At 40.0% G+C, this 25840-nt stretch overlaps 1 protein-coding gene across 1 annotated transcript; it reads left to right on the top strand.

Annotated features, from left to right (window-relative positions):
- Positions 1-245: 245 nt before the first annotated feature.
- On the top strand, positions 246-917 carry LOC148214150 (uncharacterized protein F54H12.2-like). The gene has a single exon (XM_088153354.1). It carries the CDS (start codon positions 246-248, stop codon positions 915-917), a length of 672 nt encoding a protein of 223 aa, XP_088009480.1.
- Positions 918-25840: the final 24923 nt, after the last annotated feature.

Genomic DNA, 25840 nt, shown 5'->3' with positions numbered 1-25840 from the left:
GATACTCTAGGACCCAATTTACAGCCGGGGGGTTTTACAAAGATGAGCCAAGCTGCACGGAGAACACCTTACTGCTACAGGCCAGCAATGCCAGGTTCAGAGCGAGAGCGAGACATACAGCCGGGAGCCGTAAATGGGACCTAATCGGCCCGTTGCATAGCGATCTTTTTTTTCAAGACAAGCTGTTAATTAACGGTGTTGATGTGAAAATCAAACTCGCAAGAAGCAGAAATGAATTTTGTCTAATGAGGGATGGCAACGAGAATTACAAAGTGCAGCTGGTGTCGGCCTCTCTTTTTGTGAAATGTGTAAAAGTATCAGCCGGAGTGCGTTTGGGCCACGCGGAAGCTTTGCTGACCAGCAATGCCAAGTACCCCGTTGATCGAGTGGGGATGAAGGTTTACAGCATTCTGGCAGGCAGCCTTGTGTGTAATCAGGAAAACCTTTTTCTGGGTCAACTACCTAAACAACTAGTGATTGGTTTTGTGGACAACGCCTCTTTCAGTGGTGAATATGACAGAAACCCGTTCAATTTTAAGAACTTCAATGTCAATTTTTGTGCACTGTATTGCGACGGTGAACAGATCCCCGCTAAGCCTCTTCAGCCTGATTATGCACACGACCTTTATGTGAGAGAGTACATGCAGATGGTGCAGATGACCGTTAAAGGTATGAAAGACAAACCTCTCTTAATCAACCGGGGAGAATTTAAGACAGGGTATAAATTATATTGTTTTGATCTAGGCCCTGATGACGGGTGTGCCAAGCACTATTCTTTGATCAGAAACGGCAACCTCAGAGCGGAAATTAGATTCGCACAGCCCCTACTCAACACCGTCAACATGATACTCTACGCCATCTTTGAAAACGTTATTGAAATAAGCCACACCAGGAACGTGCTTTTTGATTATATGTGAGAATGGACACTCTACAGATCCTACGGCTCTTCTCTGGAAACCCTGATTTTTTAGGGGTTTACCCCTTTGATCTGCTACCCACGACACCGATCTCCAAAAGGCCTTGCGGATTAATCGTAAACACCCACCCTCAGAGTTTACCTGGAGAACACGGGTTAGCCCTCTACTTCCCAGCTCCCAGATACGGGGAATTTTTTGATTCTTACGGAAGACCGCCAGGCAGCCCGGACTTTCCCAGATCCATAGTGAGGTTCTTAGAGCGTCAGTCTAAGAAGTACACGTTTCATCAGCGGCAGCTGCAACACCCCAGCGCCGTGACCTGCGGGCAACATTGTGTGTTTTTTCTACAGAACTGGTTTAAAGGTGTGGCCTATGAAAATATTTTAAAGATGTACAGTGATGTCAATATTAAAAATGATCAAATGGTCCAGCGGTATGTAAAAACCATAAAGGGGGGAAGGGGGCCCGGGACATGTATCCGCCACCAATGTATTCAGTCGTGTGTGCCTTACTGTAAAATAAAGAGAAAGACTTAAACAGTTTTACTGGTTTCACAGTGTTTTTTATTTATAACACACAGCATACATCGCTTTACAAAATGAGCCACTCACCAAACCCGAGCCTACTACTGGATTTAGCAACCAGGACCTAGAGGGTGTATCGGTAACCAGAGGATCTGTTTGGCCCGTCGTAACAGAATCAGGGCTAATAGCAGTTTCACTCTTAGCGGGCGGGGGATCTTTTAACCTTTTTAATTCTTCTTTAACTGTTGTAGACCCCAGCACAGAGGTTGGAACATTTGTCTCGGCCATAGCATTCATAAATTCACCCATCCTTTAGGTTTCCGCTTCTCAGTAAGGGTGCGGTGTTGCGCGGCCCCTTTCACCAGATCTAAAATGTTAGTGCCGGGAATAGGCACACCCTTGTACAAAAATGTGCCACGGTCATCCCAGGACGATATGTCCTGGTGCTGTTTCATTTTGTTAAGCAAAAGTTCTGCATTTTTCCTGTAACGTGTGCTCACGCCACTTAGGATGTCATGTAGCGCTGTGTCCTGGGGGGCCGTCTGTGATACCTGTCCCGTCAATGCCTGAGGCTGCCGGCTCTCTTCTGAGGGGTAAATGAGAGCCAGGCTGTCTTTTTCAGAATCGTTTTGTCTGTTCAGTCTTAGAAACCTCTGCAGCACAGAATTATAGAGTTTAATCTTTTCATCCTCCCGCAAATCAGGTCTCTGAAGAATAGTCCGCATCTCGTCATCCAACCGGTTAGCAGCCACAACCCCCATAGCGGGTGTTCTGCCCTGTAGTTGCTCCATCTGACGGTGCGACACCAAAAACATTTTCTCCGCATGTTCCATGGGTTAACGAGCGAACAGACTAGCCAGCAGCGGTATAGCCACCCCCAGTAATGATCCAACGAAGCCCCCCGACTGGCGAATGAGCAGCCTCTTCTTTTTGAGCGGCACCTTTCTATCACTCAATGTTTTGATGGCCCCTTTCTTTCTCTTTAAAACTCTATATTGTGAGGGTTTCAGTGGGAGGTTGCCTTTTAAGGTGTTCAGCGCTATTTCGGCTATCGCCCCCACTAGGTCGTTATTTGCGTTGCACAAGATGGCTTTTCTGTGTCTTGGACCGGCCCTCACTAAGATTTTTAAGACCCCCCAATTTCTGCGCACCCTCTCCGACATCCTGTATATACTAACTCCAAGACGTTCAAGCTAATGCTATTTTATTCTTCTTTTTCATAGTGTAAACAGCAGGCCAATCAGGCGGAAAGATACCAGTTCTTAGCCTGTAGTCCTCTGCGGTAGTGGCAGCCAAATCTACCAAAAGATAACCGTAGGGGTTGCGCGTGGCATCTTGGAACACTTCTAAAAAATACCGGCTGTTAGTGGGGTACATCTGACGGGCCAACATGACAATTTGCACCTGGTCATGGGGGCTGCGGAATAAAACTAGGTATTTGGAATTCAGAGCTATCGTTCGCATTTTTTTACCTTGAAAAAACAGATTTTGAAGTATGAGAATAATGCTCAGGTTCCTGTGATGAACGTACTGCGTAAAAGCCTTCTGTATTTGGTTGCTGTCGCCGGCCGAGGCCATAAGATTGTCTACCACGGCTAGATTGGTTTGGTTAGGCGGGAACAAGTCATCATCTTCAAAGGAAGCCGGAAGGCCCTCCATAAATTTAATATAGGGGATTTTATTAAGCAGTTCTTTGTAGAGAGGTTGCCAGCAGCTATAAAACCATACAATATTTTGAGGCATTTGAGACATCACGGTGGAGCCATTTTCTAACGTTTGTTTGATAAAATAAGATTTGCGGGAATTGGACGGCCCGCTTATAATACAAGAAAATGGGTGTACAAACTGAACGCTATTTTCCATTACCCTTAATAGCTGTATGGCAGCGTGCAGTAATCCTCGCTCTTTAGAGCTCTTTTATTATACACCACCTTGAGGATCTTTCTGAGGACCCTCGTTTCTAGGGCCCACTGTTTCTTAAGTCTGACGATCCCCGGCTGTTCTACCTTGTTTTCTTTTTTTCCCTCTGCGCCAGCCAGGCAGTAATCGTCTACCAGGTCTTTCAAGCTGTCAAAATTGATCTTGTCACAGTTACCGCTGTTTAGTGTAATCCCCTTCACCTTCAGCACCGCTTCCCCGTTGGACAAGGCGTAAGCGTACGTTTTGGGGCCAGCCACGACAAACTCGGTGATAACGGTGTTTGGCAGGATCTCGCTCGTCAGCTGCCCTAAATAGTCGCCCAAAGGAGGGGTCCACGCTCCCTCTCTACTTACAAAAATGACCGAATTGGTGTCGTGGTACAGGCATCTATCGCCCAACCCATCCAGGAGCTTGTATAATTCCAGCCGGGCATAAGCCTTGGTAAAACTAGCAATGAATACATTGGTACATGTGGCTTTGGTGGGGTGGTTCTTGGCTGTTTTCCACGTCACAACCGCTGTCTCATCATCCGCAAACTCGCAGGAGGAAACATCGTAATAGGGCACAAAAAGATATTTGAATAATTCCTCAGCTTTTGTCACCATGGATGATTTTTTGTCAGGTGGTTGGTGCTCTGGCCAAACTTACCCCACAGGGAGTTTAGAAAGAGTTTGGCAATCTGCCTTTTAGTGGGGTTTACCTCGATATGATCACGCCGTAAGCGGACACCTTCCATCTTTTCATAATCCCGAATATATTGCTCTTTATCCTGTTCTGTTTTGCACCAGGCTGGATAGCCACTGGCCTCCTGCTTTTGTCTGAGATGGGTGTTCATATAGCCTGAAAACAGACCGTCTGATTTACTGTCAAAATGCCAGACCTTGTAGATTTCAGCAATTCTGTAGCCCTTTTCTATGGCCACATTCAATTCAACGGTGCACCACGTCCCGGTCAGGGCTCTTTCTTCATCGCTGTGTGTACAGGGGGTGGTTTGTGGCTTTTCTGTACAGGCCGAGCACAAGCTAAACATTAGTTTGCCCCTTGATTTGTGGGGCAGGACCCAGAAATAGAGGTTCCTTGGTGGGTACACCTTGACTTTGGCTATCCCAAAATACCGCTTTATGTCCCCAAAGTTTTGATAGATGATTTGAGGATGACCAACCAGGTATTCCTTGTTCTTGTTCATGAATGGATACAAACTGGTAAAATCATAATACAAGATTTCTTCACCGGGCTTTGGTTTGTAGTACAGGCATGTGGCATTTGTTCTACCCCCCAAAAAAGCATCTCGCGGGTTCAAAGGGGTTGGGAGCTTGTTCTCAACTAGAAACTGCTTCAACATGGGTTTGCTCTCCAGCATGCTCCTCCACTCATGTTCCCAGATGCTGCCCATGGCATAACCCTGACCCCTGAGGTACTCTTCTTTAGCCCTAGTACGGCTGTGTAGCCCTCCATAGGTTGAATCAAGTAACTTGTTGAAGTCTTTTTCAGAGTAGCAGACAGGGCATCCATGAAAAAAACAGCCGTTAAATTCAAAAGCAGTGGGAACCCCGTTTATTACAGCAAAGCCGTCCAAAAAATATTTGCCTACTTGCTTTTCGCCCCCCTGCAGAGCGTGCTGAATGTTGAGATTCTCAGTGTGTTCTATATACATCAGCCATTGAACGCTCGGTCCCGATACCTTTTCTGGGTCCTCTGATAGGAGTCCAGCGGGGCTAAAGTGATGGTTTTACTCTTCAAATACATGAACAGGTACTGGGCCATGCAGACCGAGGCAAGTGTAATGTACTGGAAGGGGTCAATGCAGCGAATCTCTACCTCAACAATATCCCCACCGTCGCCTCTGAGAAACTCACGCTCTGTCATTTCCATCACTTGCACCCTAAAGCGAAGACAAGCCTCCCTCAGTATCTCCACATCTTGCCGGCAGTAGTAAGCCAGCTCCTTCTTTAGTTTAAACATGGTGCCTGCATTAGCAGCATGCCATTTCAGGAATTCTTTTCTCTCGCCGGGCATCATGGTCTTGGGGCTGTAATACCTAATACCTCGTAGTCTTGATTGTCCATTGTGTTGAACAAGTGGGGGAAGTACCCTTTGCACCTCGGAAACCCCATGGCTTTCGGAAGTTTGCTTAATTTAAGTGCAAAAAGGAGAGGCTGTCAGTAAACCGAATCTTATAATCTGGGAGGGTGATACACAGCAGTTTGCCACCCTGGCTTATAAGATCAACGCGCACCTTTTCACGGATCAACTGTCTCAACACTAGGTACCCGTCGTATCCTTTGGCATTGTGGGCTATAAAGGTGCATCCTATAAATTTGTGGTTTATAAATTTCTTCACAAACTGTTCCAGGCAGGCCTCTCCATAGCAGCTCCACCTCATTACCTTTTTGCCATTGCCAGACTCCAGCCTGTCCATCGCATACCCAAAATTCGGGGTGTGCAAACCCGTCTCTTGGCGACATTCAAAAACATAAATTATGTATCTTTCGCCAATTTGCAGGTGATCCAGCCTCTTCATAAAACACAGATGACCATCCAAGCTTTCAACCTTCTCAGAGCATTGGCCGCACGTTGTCTTCTTGCATTTATTGTGGGGGGTGAAGACGTAAACACCGCATGTGTCACAAAATACCTTGGTCTTACAGTCAACCTTTCCTTCCCCCGCCAATCGTGTGTGCCTTTCAAGACATGCGCTAGAGCGGCAAAGCTGCTTGCACCTACAGCATCTTGACTTCTCCCCCTGCACCTCCTGACAGTCTTGCTTCAGACATGCCCGGCAGAGGTATTGGCAGTCATGGCTAAATTTATGGTGGTAGCCTGTGTGACAGAATTCACAGAAGTAACGCTCGCCCAGGAAATCCTTGATGTTTTTGATTCCGTAGTAATGTTCGTCATGTAACAATATAAACACCAATTTTTCTTGCTGCTGTCTGCTGGTGACAAAAAACCTCCACCCACCATGGACATAAAACAAAATTTTTATCGTTACTCCTAAGTGCTCTTCGAAGAGGTGTATCTGTGAAAAGCCGATCCTGTTTTCTGTGGAAATGCCCAGGCAGGCATGAATGTCCCTGGTTGCTCTAGTAATGGCTTCTCGTTTTGTGTCACCCCTGCTATCTAACAAACTCAGCAGACACCCGGCAAAACACAGAAATTCACCTTCCACATTGAAATCAACCAGGTGCTGTCTTTTTGTCTGCAGGACCCTGGCGAATACAACCGTGCTTAACTTCCTACGGCCACCCCCTTCCTTGTGCTTCACGATGGTGACCACTAATTGTAAACTGCCCACCCGCACCAGCTCTGCTTTGCTCTGCAGAAGATTTTCTACACTCGTTAGGAACTCATCAGCATTTAAATCCTCCATATGCCGCCTAACAGAAAACAAAGGTCTCTGGAGGCCATCTGCTTCTAAATGGAGCTGTGCAAAATCATTTTGACCTATATCCCTAGAAGCATTATTCAAAAAGGCCTGTATTACATTATGGATAGCATCTATTGCGTCTACAAACGAGCATACGTGGTCAAGATTAGCAAATCTATACCGTTGATAGTATTCTACAGCCGCATAACTACGGATGGGCCTCTCCCACGCTTGCACCAGCTCCATATACACATTGGGCACATTCTCAGAGTTTACAGAGTCAGGGGTCTGTAGCCACGACACAGAATCTGATATCTCCTCTTCTGGTTGAGATTCTGACATAGACTTGTCTGTACAGCTATCACTGCTTGCTGGGGGTGTGGGGGTCTTCCCTTCAGACTTTTTTTGTTTTTTTCCAGGTGACTCTGGATTAAAAACAAGGAGAAGGTACACGTCAGAAGCGTTCATAATATTGTCATGACCCTCCTTAAATTCTAAAATCAATCTACAGCTGGATAAAACAGTAGGTCATTTTACCTTCTAGCAGGCTTCGTGCTGCATGGCTTGTACATGGCTGTGGCGTAGAACTCACACTGTCATCCCCCTGGGTTAGGTGTAGGCATGGTAAAAGAGGCAAAGCCTTGGTCGGTCCCCTATTCTAAAACCAAAAAAAGAAGCATGACATACAGTACGCTTGCTAAAGCTGACACTTTTTGCTTGCTGAGGGGAACACTAAACAGACTAAAAACAGATTAAAACAGTACCTTCCAGAGCGGCCTGGTGGTCGACGCTGTGCAGAGACCCCTGGGCAGGTGTAGGCATGGTAAAAGAGGCAAAGCCTTGGTCGGTTCCCCATTCTAAAAACAAAAAAGAAGCATGCCATAGATTACACCTGCCAAAGCTAACACTCTTTGCATGCTGAGGGGGACACTAAACAGACTAAAAACAGAATAAAACAGTACCTTCCAGACTGGCCTGGTGGGCAACGTTGTGCAGAGACCCCTGGGCAGGTGTAGGCATGGTAAAAGAGGCAAAACCTTGGTCGGTTACCCATTCTAAAACCAAAAAAAAAAAAAAGAAGAAGAAGAAGCATGCCATAGAGTACTCCTGCTAAAGCTAACATTCTTTGCATGCTGAGAGGAACACTAAACAGACTAAAAACAGACTAAAACTGTACCTTCCAGACTGGCCCGATGGTCAACGCTGTGCAGAGACCCCTGGGGATCAGTGGGGAATGTAAAGGTTGCAAAAAGTTGATCATCTTCCCATTCTAACACCAAAAAGAGACATGACACCCTGGTTTCAGTGACTGGAGAAGCATAGTAAAGTGTCTAAACCATCCAACCCATGAATTTGAGTGAACTTAAAGCCTACCCAATAACGCTCTCAGACACCGCGAATCACTGGGGTCATCCTAGTCAAAATAAAACAATGAAATAAAAGTTATAAACACCTCCTGTCAGACACCCCCCCCCCCAAAACCTTTCATGCTGTACTTACATTTGCAGGTTCCATTGTGAGCTGTCCACTCTTTGCAGACTGTGTGCTTGGACTGCGGGGTCTAGATAAGGCACCTCGCCCACCCCTATTTGCGTCACCTTTTTTTTTTGAAGACCTCCCAACACATGGCTAAGCTGCTGTTAGCAAAAGAAACACAGACTTCGCTTTATTTGAAAAATATTTTATCATGCCATTCAACAGGCTTTCGTTAACAGTTTCTTGTCAGGCTTTGGTTAACAGTTTCTTGTAATTAATTCCTGCCACATTCTGACATATAAGCCTCTTTAGAGCCACCAGTGATTCAGACCCAATTTTGGCCATTACATCCATGGGACTTGGGTTTCTCTCAATATATTGTATGAATTCCAGAAGCTCATCAAGGGTGTCACATGCAACATATAATTTGTCCAGTTTGGTGGCGATGGTCATAATGACCCAGAGAGTCTCAGGCCTTGAAATTCTGGAACATAGGGATTTCATCATTTCTTCTTCGCCAGGTAGTGTTCCATCCATCTGGTCTCCATCTTCTGCATGCATCCCACGAAACAATGAAGTAATATTTTGATCACACACGCCTTTAGAATTTGAATCACTGTGGCATCATAGGGGTATGTTATTTCTTTAAAAAGGGAAATAAGATAGATTTAGACTATGGGTTTCAACTAGTTAAAACATTATTTTCTTAATATTTCATAGTTACTCACCATCTGTGCTGCAAAACCTGCAGTGACAAGGAACTACGGTATCCTCTTGCACATTTTCCTCAGCTAATGACCTGGCTCTGGGTGTCTTGGAGATTTTCCTTGTTCTTAATTTTCGCTTGGGCGGCTTTGGGGTTACGCGCTCTTGAAACATCTCATTGCCGAAGTTAGCCATTTTCACAACCCTTCGAACAGAGAATCCGTGGTGCTTTCCATCTTAAAAATATGTTTTGTTTTTTGAAACACGCACCCTGGCTCCCAAACCCTCGCCGGTGTCACGGTCCCGCCCACTGCCACACGTGTACCACGTATGGCTCCCCATTGGCCTCAATACGACTCTGCCCCTGGCCATGTCTGGAACATGCCTGGACGTGACCCCCCTGGGCCGGGAACAACATGTTTTTTAAGGAATAAGGGTCCCCGGACTTCTTTAGACAGACCCACCCTGACCAATCCCTCTTGCATTTGGGGTTTAGGGGGAAAAACCCCCGCAGCCAGCCTTGTGTTTTTAAAGGTTTAAAAAGTTTTAAACTTCTTCTCCCCCCTGGCCTCTCGCTTTTTTCCAACACTCAGACGCCGCAGTTTTAAGGCCCCCCCCGGTGCTGCTCCGCTTTACATGCGGGGAAGCCGCTCTCTTCCGGGTGGGGTGGGGGGCGGCGTGCGCGAGGGAGTCCTGGGACGGTGGCCGCCTTCATTTATTACGCGGGAAAGCGGCGGCGGGGCGGCAGGGAGGGTTTTTAAAACGTGGAGAATCCGGCTTTGGGGTTAGGTACTCTTGAAGCAGCTCGTTGCTGAAGTTTCCCGTTTGCAAAACATGCGTGCTTTTATTGTTTTCAAAATATGCCACAGAGGCTTACCGTGCCCCGTCACGTAGGAAAACGATGTCTGTGTTTTAACCCCCCCCCCCCCGTTCCTGCTGTTAGCAAAAGCGGCGGGGCTGGACAGCACTTCCTCGAAAACGCTGCGGTGCATGCTGGGAGGGCGGCCATTTACATCACTTCTGGCAAAAAACCCCATGCAAGGCCAGCAAATGCACAAGGCATGCTGGGGGAGGGGCGTGGCTATGACATCACTTCCGCCCCCCGCGCTTCCCGCGGGAGAGGGATGCCTGTTAAAAAATGGTATACACTCTTACTACTAAGGCACACACTTTTTATGGGAACCAGACCCTGCAACCAAATGTCTACTGTGCCCAACATCCACACCAACAGTATCATCACAGGCTTCAATTAGTACACACACAAGATTAGAGGCATCTTCACAAGGTCTTCCTCTAATGTGATATACTGTATGCCATCACCTGCCAGCAACGGCCCTCTGGATTCTATGTAGGTCAAATGGGACAAATTTTGTGCAAAAGATTAATGGACACAAATTTGACATCAGGATTCAAAAGGACAAAGTAATATTAGAGTGTTTCAACTTCCCAGGACATTCTATGGCCAACCTCCAAGTGGCTGTTTTGGAAAAATGGCACCACTGAGTAACAAACTGTTGAACTGACATATGTTAAAAGGCATCTCAAAAGGTCTCAACAAACACAATGGGTTTTTAACACATTACAGTTTTAATAAGGTACTGGTAATCTGTCTCATATCTGCATAACCAACCTATCTTCCCTTCCTTCCTCTCCTGCCCCACCTCAATTTAAATCCTACATCAGTTTGGCCATTCTATGCATTTGATGAAGTGATCCACAACTCATGAAAGTTTATGCCTTTTAATAAAATTTGTTAGTCAGAAAAGGTGCTACAAGTCTCCAAATAGAAATGGGAATCAGAGCACATCAAAGGATGCAGCAATGCTTCTGCTTACTAGAGTAGCATAGGAAAGTTAGCTGCCCTATATAAAGCAAGGCCTGACTTATACCAGGTGAAAACCTTATACCTACAGGACCTGTATGGTTGACACTGACTGGCACCAGCCATCTAAAGCAAAGATGGGCAACTTTTCAACTGCTATAATGATTACTAATTAATTTAAAATAAGGCTCACAGTGGAGTACACAGATATAAGGAAAACACCAGAGAGGCAAGAGTCATAGGCATCTATGGGTGGGAGGGAAATGATGACTCATGCATAATAACGTCATCATGTCAATGCCATTAGACACCATGGCACATATATAATTTGTGTGATGATGTCATTGTGGTTTGGAACAGATGCTGCTGGCTGGAGTTGCAATTTTCAGCCTCCCTACCATCTTTGCATGATAACAAAATAATAAGAGAAAGTGCAGAAACTTTTTGATACACTTTGTCACACTGTAGTAGATGGAGAGAGCCAGTTTGGTGTAGTAAAGGTACCAAGCTAGAAACTGTAAGACTGTGAGTTCTAGTCATGCTTAGGCACAATGCCAGCTGGGTGTCCTTGGTCCAGTCACACTCTTCAGCCCTAAGGAGGAGGGAGTGGCAAACCACTTCCAAAAAACCTGCCAGGAAAACTGCAGGGACCTAGTCCAGCCAGGCGGAAAGAGTCAAAAACTGACTCAAAGGCACACACACAGTGGATGGGAACAAATTCTATCCCTAGAATTTCAAATATAAAAGAGTTAAAATAAAACTTAAACATGATCTGTCAATCAAATCTAACCAGTTAATCTAGATAGTGTTCAGAAACCACCAAGCTGGAGAAAAATAAAAGGGAGCAAGAAAAGAGTAGAAAGACTTTCCTCTCTTACATGAGATTTTACAAAGATGAAGGGGCACCTCCATTTTACCATGTACTGTGGTTTTCTTTTGTGGAGCAAGGAAAAGCTTTTCCCAGCTAACTGCAAGCCATGTGCCCTAATGCCCCATGCAGGAGGGTTGTAGTGGGAAGAGCTAGAGACCCCCTTATGGAGTCAAGGCCCTTATGCCCCACATCCCAGTATGTATGTGTGCAGGCACACCCAGTCATTCTCACTTTCTCAAGCCTCACTGGGGAGAGAACAGAGCTTTTCCTTCACTCATGAGTTCCCTTTTCTGGAATATTTCCAAAGAGCTAGGGAAGTATTTATGTGGCAGATGTTATAGAAATTTTATATTCCTTTATCTTTTTCTCCGTTACATTTTGTTACATTTTATGCTCTTGTAGCTTTAAAAAGAAAAGCTTTGTCTCATTTCCCCTTGGTTTACTCACAGACATGTTGGTTTTTAGAAAAGAATAAATCTGCCTCCATAATTTCTTCCTTCTTGATCCTCTACCCCGGAATTTCCATCCCTGCTTTTCCAGTTCATCCTGAGCATTAACTGGATCTTTTCCCCACCACTGAAAACATCTAACATCTAAGTCTCTCAGATAAAGCTGAACCAAGAATGACCTTTCCTGGATCACAAGATACATTGTTTAAAATTCTTCTTGTTTACACTCCTCAGACTTCTGTTAAGGGCCTAGATAAGTACTGCAAATAATTGGATCTAGCACTGTTCTTAATCAGTTCAACCTTTTGACCACTAAAGCTCATCAGGATGTTCCCTCTGTGATTGTTTCTATAATGTCCTTTGTTTGTATTGTCCTATTGGGTTTCCAGAATGTAAAATACACTATGAATTGCCTTTTGCCTTGTCTGCACGTGCTGCAAATTTTCATAACACGGAACGTCCGGTCCTTGAGAGTGGGGCAGGAGAAAATACATGAGACTGTCCTATTCCCCAATGTTCTTGCACTCTTTCATAAATTCTGCTAAGTTTCTTTTATTTCTCAATAACACAAAGACTGGTTGGTGTTTATTTTGGAGGATCAGAGTGAGTAGAAATGGAACATACCCTTAAGATCTGTGCTGAAAGATGAAAAATCCTTTTAGTGTATTTCTATTTATCTTTCTTTGTTGTAACCTCCATTTCCAAGCTGTAGAAACCAAAGAACAGAGGGCATGTTCCACCGTACTTCCAGTCTGTGGATTGCATCAAATAGAGTTTGAATTATTGATTTGATTTGAATACCTGAATTAACATGAATTCAGAAATCAGATCACTGAATCCAAATCAATCTAACTCAGAAAGTTGGTTCAGTCTGGAAAAAGCCTTTGATTATCACACTTCATTGCTATTTATCAGACTTTATTGTGCTAATATACAAAAAGAAAAAGGGGGAAAAGAAAAACAATAAAAAACACTAAAAGAAAAAAAGAAAAAAGAAACAACAAAGATATATTACATATGAAAAATCATTCAGCCCAACTTTAAACACATAATTAAACCTTGACCACAGAGAATAATATTGATCACTCCTTCCACTGTGTAGCTGGAAAGATTGCAATGGCAGATTTACAATCTTGTATCTTTGATATGTGTTTGCTTCCTGTTTATGATCATACTAGCAATCCAGGATTATAAATCTGGGGTTACACTGTCTTGCCAACATTAAAAAATAATCTTTGTTGCCCACCATGCCTGATAAATCCATAATTTGTGATATTGTTTTAGACTCTGCTAATGCATCTGGACCAAATTGTGAAATCAAAATAAGGTTAAATTGAAAGTTTTATCATTCTTCAATTTAGGGCAACAATTTAAATGGTTTAAAATTTTGGTTGGCAATAAGCTGTATTAATAACTCTAATTGCTCATGACTTCAGTAAAGTAAAATAAAATAAAACTTGGCAATTTTCAAACTGAGTTTTCCCAGGGTATATGTTTACTTCATAGTTGGTCAATTCCTGTCATAACCATTGGATCAACATTCAGTTGATCTGAAAAAAAGCGGACCCTGCACATGCTAAGGAAAAATGCTAGGAAGAAAAAAACATGTTTACCTCATGAATAAGGGTTGAAATTATACTTCCCTCCTCACATCTTCCAAATGTTCCTTTCAGCTTTTAATGTTGAAAATACAAGAGAGATACTGCTAAAAAAATGGAGCCCAGACCTTGCCATGATGTTTAAAGGGTTGACATCATAACTTAATTGTGCTATAGTGTTGTTTTTTTTTAATTGGCCACTTGCATTTCATACAGAAATAAGTCAAAATGACACTGCTGAAAGTCAGGAAAATTAAAATGCTCTATATCATATGACAGCTGAACTTTAGATAAAGAAAATATAGTGAGTTGTCCTTTGTATAGAACATTTCTGCTTAAAATAAATATATTAGCAGGAGAATGCCTCTAAATAAATATATTACTCTTGAAATAATATTCTTTTATTTTTTCAATATTTGTATTTCATTTTAAAGTGAATGGGATTTTTAACTATGTATTTATATCAATTTTTATCTGAGAGATATATTACATTCACAAATGAAGAAAATTCCTTTGGTATAATTATTCCGAGATATTTAAAATAATTCAAGCAACAAGTAAACCTTTTTTTTTTTTTTTTACAAATTTCCATAGAAACATTAAAAGCTGCAGGAAGTATTGGAGACTTATTTGAATTAATTGAAAAATAAATAAATAAATAATATTGGTATATAAAATACATAATTATTTTTAACAGCATAAAATATTAACAGCACATAAAACAATTCTTGTCCATTTTATCTCCATAAATTAATAAAGTTAAGTTGTTCAACCTCAGTCTCTGATATACCTAATAGGGCAGACAAATTATTGTAGTCCCAAATTAAAAAGAACATTAAAAACATCCCTAATGAATTTCACACAACATTTTGATAGATGAAGAGGTAACTGCATTTGCAATAACTCTACAAAAAGGAATAGAGTACCAAATAGTGATCCAATTAATTTTTTAAAAAGGAATTAATGCATTAAAAAAATGGGTTCAAAGTTTCCATTGCAACATATCAAGGGCTTTTTTTCTGAAACCAACAACACTACCATCAGGTTTCAATTTTTTTGAACTGAACTGAACTTTCAATTTTTTTGAACTGTTAATTAGTAGTATACTATTAGTAGAACTTTTATGGATCCAGTTTGTTCGAGAAGGATAATCAAAGATAACTTTTTCTGTAATCTACATGCCAAGGTCACTGTCAGTATTTTGCATCTATATTTATCAAGGAAACTGGATGATAGTTTGCAGTTAGCAAGATCTCCACAAGCCTTCAAAATTACAATTATATAAGCCTCATCAAGTTAGTTGAAAAACGTTATTTAAAAAGCAATCATTGCAGATTTCCAACAATATTGGGGTGAAGAAATCAATATATTTCTCATACCACTCAATGGGATGACTGGGAATTTTTCCTGTTTTGATAGATTTTTAATTTTTGGGGAGAGAGAAAAGTAGCCTGATTGTCTGTAATCTGAGGAAGAGCTATATTATAAAAAATAGAGTAATTCCTTCCTTGATGAAGTTTGACTCATTATTATACAATCAAGAATAAGAATAAAAAGAACCATTAATAAGTGTCAGAATCATTATATATTTTACCCTGGGTATCCTTAATAGCAGAGACAATATTACATTGTTGCAACTGTTTCAGCCAAGAGGCCACTAATGTACCAGGTGTTTATCTTACTTCCAGTATCTTTGCTTTATACAAGTCAATGAATATTCTTTTTCAAGGGCGTAACGGGAATTCCATTCTGTTTAATACTCACAAAAGCTTTATATAATTTTGGTGGTAGATCAGATCCTTAACTTTGTTCTCTAAATTTTCTTATTTAACTTTTTAATTTGTCTTTTCTATGAAGCAGAAGTAATAATTTATCTATCTATCTATCTATCTATCTATCTATCTATCTATCTATCTATCTATCTATAAAGTATCCCAAATAATCAATCCTTTCACCAGATTTCTATTCATAGGAAAAAGATAAATGGTTGTTGCATCTGTTTATTAAACAATAGATATAATAATCACAATAACAACAATAATAAATTCAAATATCATCTAGAAAAAATGGGATAACTTTTGAAAATGATACTAGGGCATGATCAGATTTAGCAATATATTACATTTATGGATCCATTGGCGAACTTCCAAACACAAAAAATAACAAGTAAGAAAAAAGGAAAATTTCAAAAATTAAAAAGAGAAAAACCAGTCTCTCTCTCTCTCTCTCTCTCTCTCTATATATATATATATATAAATAAAGCAACTAAGTGAAAAAGTCCTTTTTTCATGTGCAAAAAGCTATAGAATGGTCAGCTTGATTTTGATGCATCATAGTCCATCCAAATCAGGAATCTGATTCAGAAAGTCAATTTGATTTGGAAATTCAACTGAATCTTTATCTACTCTCTAGATTTAATTCTAATTTTAATTAAATGGCCCTCCTATATATTTATCTAATCACTAACCACATTTAGAAGAATCTTATATTCAGTAACATGAAATCTGGAATAAACTGGTTTTAAACACTATCCCAGTGACGTCAAAGAGGCTTGAATTGCAAATAGAATTTGTTAATTTTTTATTTAAGGTTATTTGAGAGACTGCCTCTCTCCAGTTACATCTACCCATCCCATTAGGACTGGCAGAAGAGGCATGTTGGAGGCCCTCTCCATGAAAGAGTGTCATCTGGCAGGACCCAGGCAGAGAGCCTTTTTTACCGTGAAATCCACCCTATGGAGCATCATTCCGCTGGACCTTAGATTGGTCCTTTAGAAAGACCCTGAAGACATGGCCCTGCCACTATGCCTGGAGGTCCAGCAATGGTGGGGGGCTCTTACAATGGCTGTGTTGAGCTGATGTAGAATGGATTCTGCTGCTTATCATGATTTTGTTTTGTTTTTTATTGATTATGGACAGTTTTTATAGGTTTGTATATTGGTTTTTAATTTCTTTTTATTGGATTGTTTTTATCTATTGTGAATCACCCAGAGCCTCTTAGATGAGATGGGCAGCCATACAAACTGAACAAATAATAATAATAACCTACTCAAATAGGTTGAATTTTTATAAAACAGAACAACACAATAGAATGGATAGTGAAACTTATAGCATAGTTGATAGGTAACACTTCTTAAAGGTTTCCTACATTAAAATAAACACAAACTCTGTAGAAGTGTTTATTATTATCCTTAACTTGTTAGTAAAGATAATTTGCAAGCAGCTAATACTGCTGAGATAATTTATTTCTTTGAACTGTGTCCTCTGAAATTCTGAAACAAGACAGTGCATGAAAAAAGGACTAGTTTCAAAAAGGTGTGTGCGCTGCAATATGGGGTCAACAAAACCATGATGGTGGTTGTGACTGAATGATTGAAACCCCATCCCTTTTGTCAGTGCATCAATACCTCCCACATGTACAAAGAAGTGGGGCTTCAATTACATAATTGTTCTAACCTACTACAGTTTTTTGACCCACCCCGTGGTCTCACTGCTTTCAAGACCAAAGATATCTTGACAATGAATTTTTTAATGAAGTATGAATGCAAATCTTAATAACTATTGGTAAACATTGGTAGACAAGCATTTTGATAAGAGTTAAGTGTACATAGACCAAAGCTACAGAATTAATGAAATAGATTACTAGCATCATCCTTCCAGAGTTATTTAATAGATTGATACTGTTGACTAAAAATTGTTGATAAGTAGAAAATGTACTTACAGTTTGCAGTCCAGATTGAAGTGGGTGACATAATTTTTGCATTTAGAACAATCTCACAAAATCATCCCCCCTCTAGCAGACATGAGGTGAAGTCTCATGGTTTGTAATAGCTTAGCATATTGTATGAACCCAATCAATGGCAGCCCATTAAACAAATCATGTCGAATAAACCATGACTTAGCACAATGTGCAAACATAGCTAGTATTTTTCTTATAAACTACCCTGATTATATTTTAAACTTCCACATTCCTTTTATGTTTAAATGTCCCAGTGCAATAGACCAATCATGGGTTTTGAGCCACTAGAGCTAGGTGGCTATGCTTCCTCAAGGTAATAATGACTATTAACAATTTAATTGAAAAACAATCAGTTAGGAAAAGAAGTCAGGGAATACACCAAATCCCTTCCCAGGAGCTTTTGGCTCAAGGCAACACACCAATTAACTGGCAAGGAAATTGGATGAGATAGAGGAAGGAGAACAATGAGGTGGCCCATTCACATTGATTATATAGAGTGATGGACTTCGAGGTTGGTTGACAGGCTTTCCTGTCTCCCAGGATGGAGTTTTGTACATTTAAAAAGTGGCATCAATCACATCAACTGCAGGCCAAGCCAGTCTTTTGTAAAGGCAACAAATACAATACAAATGAACAAAAAGTCTGATAAGTTACATCCACAGATCCCTTAAATTGGCATATAAACATCTATGTTTTCTATGAGATGTTTAGCATTGTTTAGGTACTACCCCAGAGTGGGAATATGTACTTTCTTCCATGAACACATTTATTTTCCCACTCTCCAATTTTTTCTTCTCTCTTTTGATACCACTAGCTTACCAAGAGAAATCACTCAGGATAGTCTAATACGGTTGGTAGTAGCTTTAAAATAAACAATCTTAAGTTACTGTGTTCCTCAATATATAACTAAGAGACACAAATCACTGTTTTGAGATTTGATGATGGATATTCTTTTAATAAGGTATTTGCTCTTGTTTGAACTGTTGCAGCAAGTTGAGCAGCAGTTTTAAGAGATTAAGTTGATTGCAGAATGGTTGATGTTGAATTGAGTACCCTCTCTGTAGGCAATCTCATCTCTATATGTCATCCTAAAGATCTTACAAAATGTTATTTCATTTAGGGGTTGTTTAAACCCACCATACTCATAACTTTTAAATTAAGTTCTCTATACATTTAAAAACAATCAATGCAGGATAGGGAATAAACAAATTGTGTGCCAAATTGGTTCCTTCATGTCCTTGAGAAGATCTATTTTCCCAGCTGTCACATCATTCAGCCTGTTCTTGAATGTTATAGAGAATACAAGCTAAACAACAGACGCTTACCTCTTTGATTTTCTAGGTCAAGGGCATGCAATCTTTTCTTGTGCAATGAAACTAAGGGGGAGAGGGGAACTCTGCAATGTCACAAGATTGCCAGATCTAATGCAAATTCAGAAAATGCCAAAAATAAACACATAACTACTGTATATTATGAGATTCCTGCATGAGCTCTTGTAAGTCCTCATTTAAGTTGATTATGTTTTTATTTTTAGTTTTAAATCAGTTTCAGGGGATATGGGCACTGATCAAAGATACCCTGACACTTTTGAATCATAAGTAGCTGATGGTTGAGCAACAGCATCTGGTAATGATAACTGATTGTTACCTTGAGTATAAAATGATTTGAATAGTGGGGCTAATTATCTAGGGTAAGTTGTAAAAAGTGAAGCTTGGGGGCCACAAGTGGGAAATCCAAAGTGGGAGGGCCAAAAACTCTAGCCTGTTTTCATTTTGGTATTGTAGATTTATGACACGGTTTTCACCCCTTAAAACACACCCACACCCATTTTTTGGAATATGACCCTTGATACCTCTTTCTCAGGCCATCAGCAGTTGTATAATCCTACTGTAAGAGGTGGTGAGGGACCTTCCCTGTAGACCTTCAGGCAAAAGCTGGGTAACAATATCTTGGAAATGTTGCAGTTCTGAATTTCCTGCATCTTGCACGTTGTTAGACTGATCTATAAGCCCACCTCTAACTCATACTTCTGTCATTTTCCCACAGAAAGAAAATGATTTTTTAAATAACTTTATTAAATTTTTTAAAAAAGAAAGATTAAAAATGAACAAGAACTAATAATCAGGAAAGAGAATAGAAAGAATAAACAGAAAGAAAGAAAGGAAGAGCAGAAAAAGAAAGAAAAAGAAGCAGAAATACTACCAAAAAAAGAGAAAAGAATGACCTCCGACTTCTTTTACAGCAGATATAAGCAAAACATACATTAAACTCTTACTCTAAGATTTCAACTTAACATCCATTTTTCTCTATAATCTATTAATTCTACTAATAATCAAATCCATGTATCAGAACTTCATTTTTTTCTGTTTCCCGCAAAAAGTCCATAAGGGGCTTCCAATTAGCATTAAAATTATCCAATGTCTTTTCTCTAATCAAAGCTGTCAATTTTGCCATCTCAGCTAGCTCCATCAACTTTACAATCCGTTCTTCCATCATAGCTAATATTGAGTCTTTCTACCTTTGGGCATATAAAAGTCTCACTGCAGTTATCATATATAAAAAAAAAGGTCCATGAGACAGAAAGAAAATGATTTTGTGATCACCTTTTGCAGATAATTTGTCATTCTGATAGGGATATAGTGAAATACTTGTTGAAATATTTTCTCTCTCTTTTGGCTTCTATAGCTTTTTAAAAAAAGAACTAAATCAATTTTAAAAAAAGATATAAGCACATTTTAAAGAAAAATCTTATAATTATGATGCTGATTTTAGTATTTTTCTATTTTAAAGTAAAATAAAATGAATAAAATGATGCTTATTCCCAAGTTCCTGCTGTTCAAAGCACTTAACATGCAGTCCATTAAGTCCAGACTCAAAAGGTCTGGATCTAAAATTTCCTAGTTGCACCATGGGATAAAGGTCCAGTCAGCTGTCCAAAGATGACAACTGCTACGGCTAACTTCCCTGGTCTAACAAGTTTGATGGAAAAGTCCAACCCTGCAAGGTCCTGTATCATTTCCAACGTAATCATTTCCATATGACATATTAGCCTCAACCAGCCCAGACTATTCTTTAAACAATAAATTAAAAATCATAATCCAGTTCAGCCTTCTCCAGTTTGATTCCTTCTGGTGTCTTAGAATGCTACTTCTATTACCTCATCCACCCTCGTGATTAATGTGAGTTGTAGTCTAAACATTTGGAAGGCACCAGATTGGTAATGGCTGCTCTATATTCTATCTTTCATTATTCTTGTGAACTGAACCGAAAACATGTGATAGAAGTAGACAATTTACATAAAAGGAGCTTGCTAAATTTTAAAAGTAATTAACTGTAGGTATGCCTGGTCTACCTTTTCTTGCTTCATAGTAGAATACTAGCAATATTTGAAGACTATTTTCTGAAACTTCATTTAGCTTTTGTCATAGGCATTGCAGAAGGGTATGGATGTGCAAAGGTGGTTACATAAACATCAGCTTAACCCTGAAAGACAGAAGGGGTAATAAAGAAACTCAAGATTGCCTTGCTTTGATTGTGCTTGGAATAAGAGGGAGAGACAGAAACCTAATTGGACTTTCAAGATTCTGTTATTATACCCCGTAACAATAATGGGGAGTTTCAATAATCCTTGTGGAGTCTGTTTCCTGGCAGACTCAAAAAGGGTTGACTATACTAGCAGCATGCCAAAAAAAAAAAAAAGTAGGGCTCTACACATCTCATGTAACTTTGTGCATGTGATGGTGGAGCTAGAACTCTTGTCTAAAAGTAGATTGGAAAGTTTTTCACATGAACTGTCTAATACATGTTCATAGCCAGAAATGGCAGTGTGATTATTCAGTTTCTGAAAGAAGGTTATCTCAAGGCAGACATTGAATACTCAGGGAGATGGTGCATATGAAGGTCCTACTTAGACAGAAAAGGGATAGCAAGATTGTTATAAGAATGCTTTGAAGAGCAGTTTATCTTCTCAACTTTTATCTTGAATGTTTGAATCTAAAAGAAAACCTGTCTAAAAAGATTCAGTCTGTGGCCATAATTTAGAATTCAGTTGTTGTGAGAGAAATAGCTAAATGTATACAGAATTAAATCCTCTATGCATTTATGCATTTCCCCTATATGTATGTTTTTACATCTTTATTTCAAAAAGATGGTAGGGCATTGTTCTGTTGTAGTTACATGACTTTTTAGCACGGATTGGTGTATACAGATGTGTCTGAGTAGATAGTGGCTTTGGAGATAACTAAAGTTTGCACAAACCTGCCTGTGGCTAATTCTGAGAAAATTGCTTTCCAAAGTTAGCCTGAAAAAGGTGCCAGATTGTGATTCACTAACTAACCTAAGAGTTCAGAAGCTTTAGCTAATGTAAAATGCAGCAGTAAGATTGTTCCATGGTGAGCACTGCCCCTGTCATATAATACCATTGTTGGAAGAACTGCCTTGGTTGTCAATTTACTACAGAGCTGAGAATCTGCTATTAACAAAAACCATAAATGATTTAGGATCAGGATGTAGATCTGCCCAAACAGTGTAATCCCCCTCCCCCCCCCATCACAAGGACCTCACCTTTTATAAACATTTCTGTTATGGCTCCTTTTTGGGACATCCATGTAACCTTTCTGCTACATGAGCTAAACTGGTTACCAATAAGCTTCTGGTTGCAATTCAAGGTGTTGGTGGTCATCTATGTGGCACAGGGGCTGGATATTTGTGGGACCACCTTTCTCCAATCATTTCTTCCCACGCCCAAAATATCCTTCTCCATTGCTATAACTGTCCCCCAAAGTCCATATGATCCTGACCCTGCTATACTTTAAGAGTGCCTTAAAGAACTTGGTCTTCTCACAGGCACTGTCTTAAGTTTACAAATATATTAAGAGTGGTTTCACAATGTATGCTCATAGTCGTGGAAAAGAGATAGTCTGTAGTATATTGAAGAACTGAGAAGAAAACCTCAACTGATGTTGATTGAGATGCTCAGAATAAAGGAGGGGACTGACTTGGCAATAGTTCAGTATAATTTTGGGATGTTTTGGATCCTTATCACTTTTTCAAAGTGGTTGCTTAGTGTTATCCTTTGGGTGAAGAATCGTAATGCAAGAAAGCTATTTCTTGGCTGTTCTATGACAGAGGAAACCATGATTACATTTAAGAGCCACCCACCAGATTGTGCTTTTGAATAGCATCACTTAATGGGTTTCAGTAGGCGCCTAAAAAAAATATGTTCTGTGTTTTTCATAACTGCATATTAGGCAAACTTTCAAATGGTGCAACTCTCCTAGCTCTACAGTATATATTGCTGTGTTGCCAGAAATGTGGCAATCTTAAAAATGTGGGGGGAAGAGGGGACGCCCAGCTGAAATGACATATTAGGACATAAGAAGAAATGTAGCTAGTCTTGTATTTTTGCCCATTTCCGGGAAGCTCACAAACAACTACTCTTACATAATAGCAACTGGAATTGTGAACCTCTGGTGCTGGTAATGAAGGAAAACCACATGATTAGCAGCCATTAACATAAGAATAACCTCCATAAATCTGTCAAATTCTCCCCCCACCCTTATCTCTCCTGTTAGCAAATCTCATAGTATAACTATGTGCTGGATGAAGCTATGTCTCCTTTGTGTCTTGAAGCTTTTATTGTTTGTCTTAATGGAAAATAATAATAATACTCCCCAGGATCAGTAGCCATTTATTTTCAGTAATTCTATATGATACTGTATTCTTCCTATTCCTCTCTGAATTAAGGAAATAATTCTGAAAATATCAAAGGCACTTTAAACTTTTCAGCACTCTGAAGGTGAATAGTGAGAAAAAATGTGCACCTATAAATTGATTATTGTGTATCCTATGTTGAAAATCAAAATGGCAGTGATGTCTGTGTGGCCCTGTGAATAAGACTAACAAGGTATGATATCAAGCAGGATACTGTGACCAACCATCTCAGAGAATTGAAAATATCGATGTGCTCCCCCTCCACATTGATCTGTGGAACTTTCTACAAATGCCACAGTGGAAGGAAAGAAAAAAAGTACATTTCTTGAAAGAAAGCTAAATGGTACAAAAACATACGTTACTGTCTGATTCTACTAAACTGGTTATAGCAACAGTAAAAAAAAATGGGCAGAATACATTAGCAAAGTGAGTGAATCAAATTCACACTATATAAAACATTTATATTTCTTCTGTGGATACTCAGCTTCACCTCACAGTCCATTATTTCATGGCACAACTTTTGAAATATACATATGGAGGTGTTGGCAATGTACAGCTAAATAGTGCCAAAAAGAGAGAAACATCAGGAGAACACCCATGGATTCATAACAGAAGGACTCATAGCAGAAACACTGATACAACATCTGGAAGCAACAGTACTCCCTCACATATAACTAGTGTTCCTTCTTAGCTTCACACTTGTGCAGCTGCCCAGCAGCCATCAGATGGCTGCACAAAAGACTCAGACTTGATTTCCTGGTCTGATATAGCAGGAGTTATTTACAACATACCATGTAAGGACTGCAAAAACCTCTATACAGGACAAACAGGATTAGCAGAACACATCCACGAACATCAACATAGTGAAAATTTATTAATTTTACAGCACAGAGACAAGCTCCACTACATTTTCAACGGGAAAGCTGTACACATCTCAGATCAAGCTAAGTCTAAGAATGCAAAATAATTCCTAGAAATTTGGCACTTGACATAGGCATCAACAGAAATAAACTTCATTTATAAAGCATTCAAAAGAAAAAAAAAATCAAAGCTCAAAGAAAAGGTCAAACAACACAAAGTACAATGTTCCTTATTACATACTTATTTACCAGATAAGCAGTTACCATCACTGAATCACCATAATAAACACCAGACAATAGCAGGCTAATCAAAAAAGAAACTACCATCAATCCACACATCCTGGCCAAACCCACACAAGGCTGATAGGACAATCTGCTATATATAAGCAGCCAACAAATCTCACTTCCTTATGCCGGAGCACTGAGAGGAACGAAACATCTGCAAGAAAAAAAAAAGCTCACAGAATACCAAGAACCCAACAGGAACATATTCTTAATTTATGGTATTAAATTTTCTTTGGGTTTAGCAGTAGTTCCTGGGAAATGACTCAGTAAAAAAGATCAGGGTGGATTCTGGGTGGCTTTTAACCTTAAAAGCAGAAAAGCACTAAAATGGTTAAGAAACCAGTCCATGTGGGTCCAGAAGAGAACAGATATTTAAATCAGAGGCAGTTTCATATTGTGGCCACAACATGGCTACTGAAAATATTTTAATTCAAAAGCCATATACTCTCATTGCTAAATGTCTTGGGTGGAGAGCATATAGCAATCATGGGTGAAGCAAAATCGACGGGTCACTCTATAGTCTCTCTCTCTCTCTCTCTCTCTCATCCAGGCCTCTACTTGTTCAGAGTAAGCACGTGTAAGGATACACATGGCAGCTCAGCCAAAGTTTTCTTCATGCACTTGTGCCCCTTTGAAGTCTGTACAATAAATAAGGTCAGAAGGAAATTAGAATTTCCCTGCCATTAGGAATCTTAACCACTATTTGTTTCTCACAGTTAACCATGAGAAAGCACACAATGGTTTAGGCAATGTGAAAAAACTGTCTTAGATTCTTACTTAGATACAGGCAGATCTTCCAATGCGATCTAGATCAGTTACCATCCTCTTAACTTTCTTCACAGGGTGGAGCACAGAATAGTCTGATTTCTCTGGAAGTTTTAAAATGAATCAGTAAGATATTATGAAAGTAATAGATTACTGTATATATAACATCCCATAAGGCCTGGAAATGTTAAAGTTGATGGAGAGGAGACCAAAAGTGAAAAAGAAAATGAATGGGCAGATTCCCAGACTGTATGAAAAAATTCACTTGTGCTTTCCTCACATGATGGTGAAACTTTCAGAGGTAGAGCACCTACTGATCTGGGACAAAGAAGAAGCAAGCTTACAGAGATGATTATGATGAAAATGCCTTAGTTCTGATTTGAGGTGCAAAATGATCAGATAGGGAATGAGTGCATATACTAGCATGTTTAATGGGTGATTGGATAATGCCTGTCCAATTAAATTTGTGCCCTGCACATTACATGCTGTTGTAAATATGACTGTGCATCAAAAGTGATGGCATTATCACTCAGTCAGGTCTCACAGTATCACAGATTCTTAAAAGGGATGGTGTGTGCAAGTTGGAAGCCAAGGAGAAGCACATCAGAATGACAGAAGCCTCTTTGATAATATATATACAATTTATAGCAAAGAGGAGGAGGGAGAGATGTGGAGACATAAAACTTTTGTATTGTCAGATTCATTGTAAAGGCATGTCAAAAGCCTCCTCTTCTTGATGCCAGTAATATGAGGCACTTATAGTTTGCCTATCAAAGTGGCCATGTTTGAGGACAGACAGATGAGAATTTTCCTTCCATGAATGAAACATAC

The sequence above is a fragment of the Python bivittatus genome, unplaced genomic scaffold, assembly GCF_059951505.1.
Source record: "Python bivittatus isolate LINGU-HERP-01145 unplaced genomic scaffold, Pbiv_v1 ctg000700_np1212, whole genome shotgun sequence".
Taxonomy (NCBI): Eukaryota; Metazoa; Chordata; class Lepidosauria; order Squamata; family Pythonidae; genus Python; species Python bivittatus.
The sequence above is the reverse complement of the archived record's forward strand: the minus strand, read 5'-3'. Positions and strand labels throughout refer to the sequence as shown.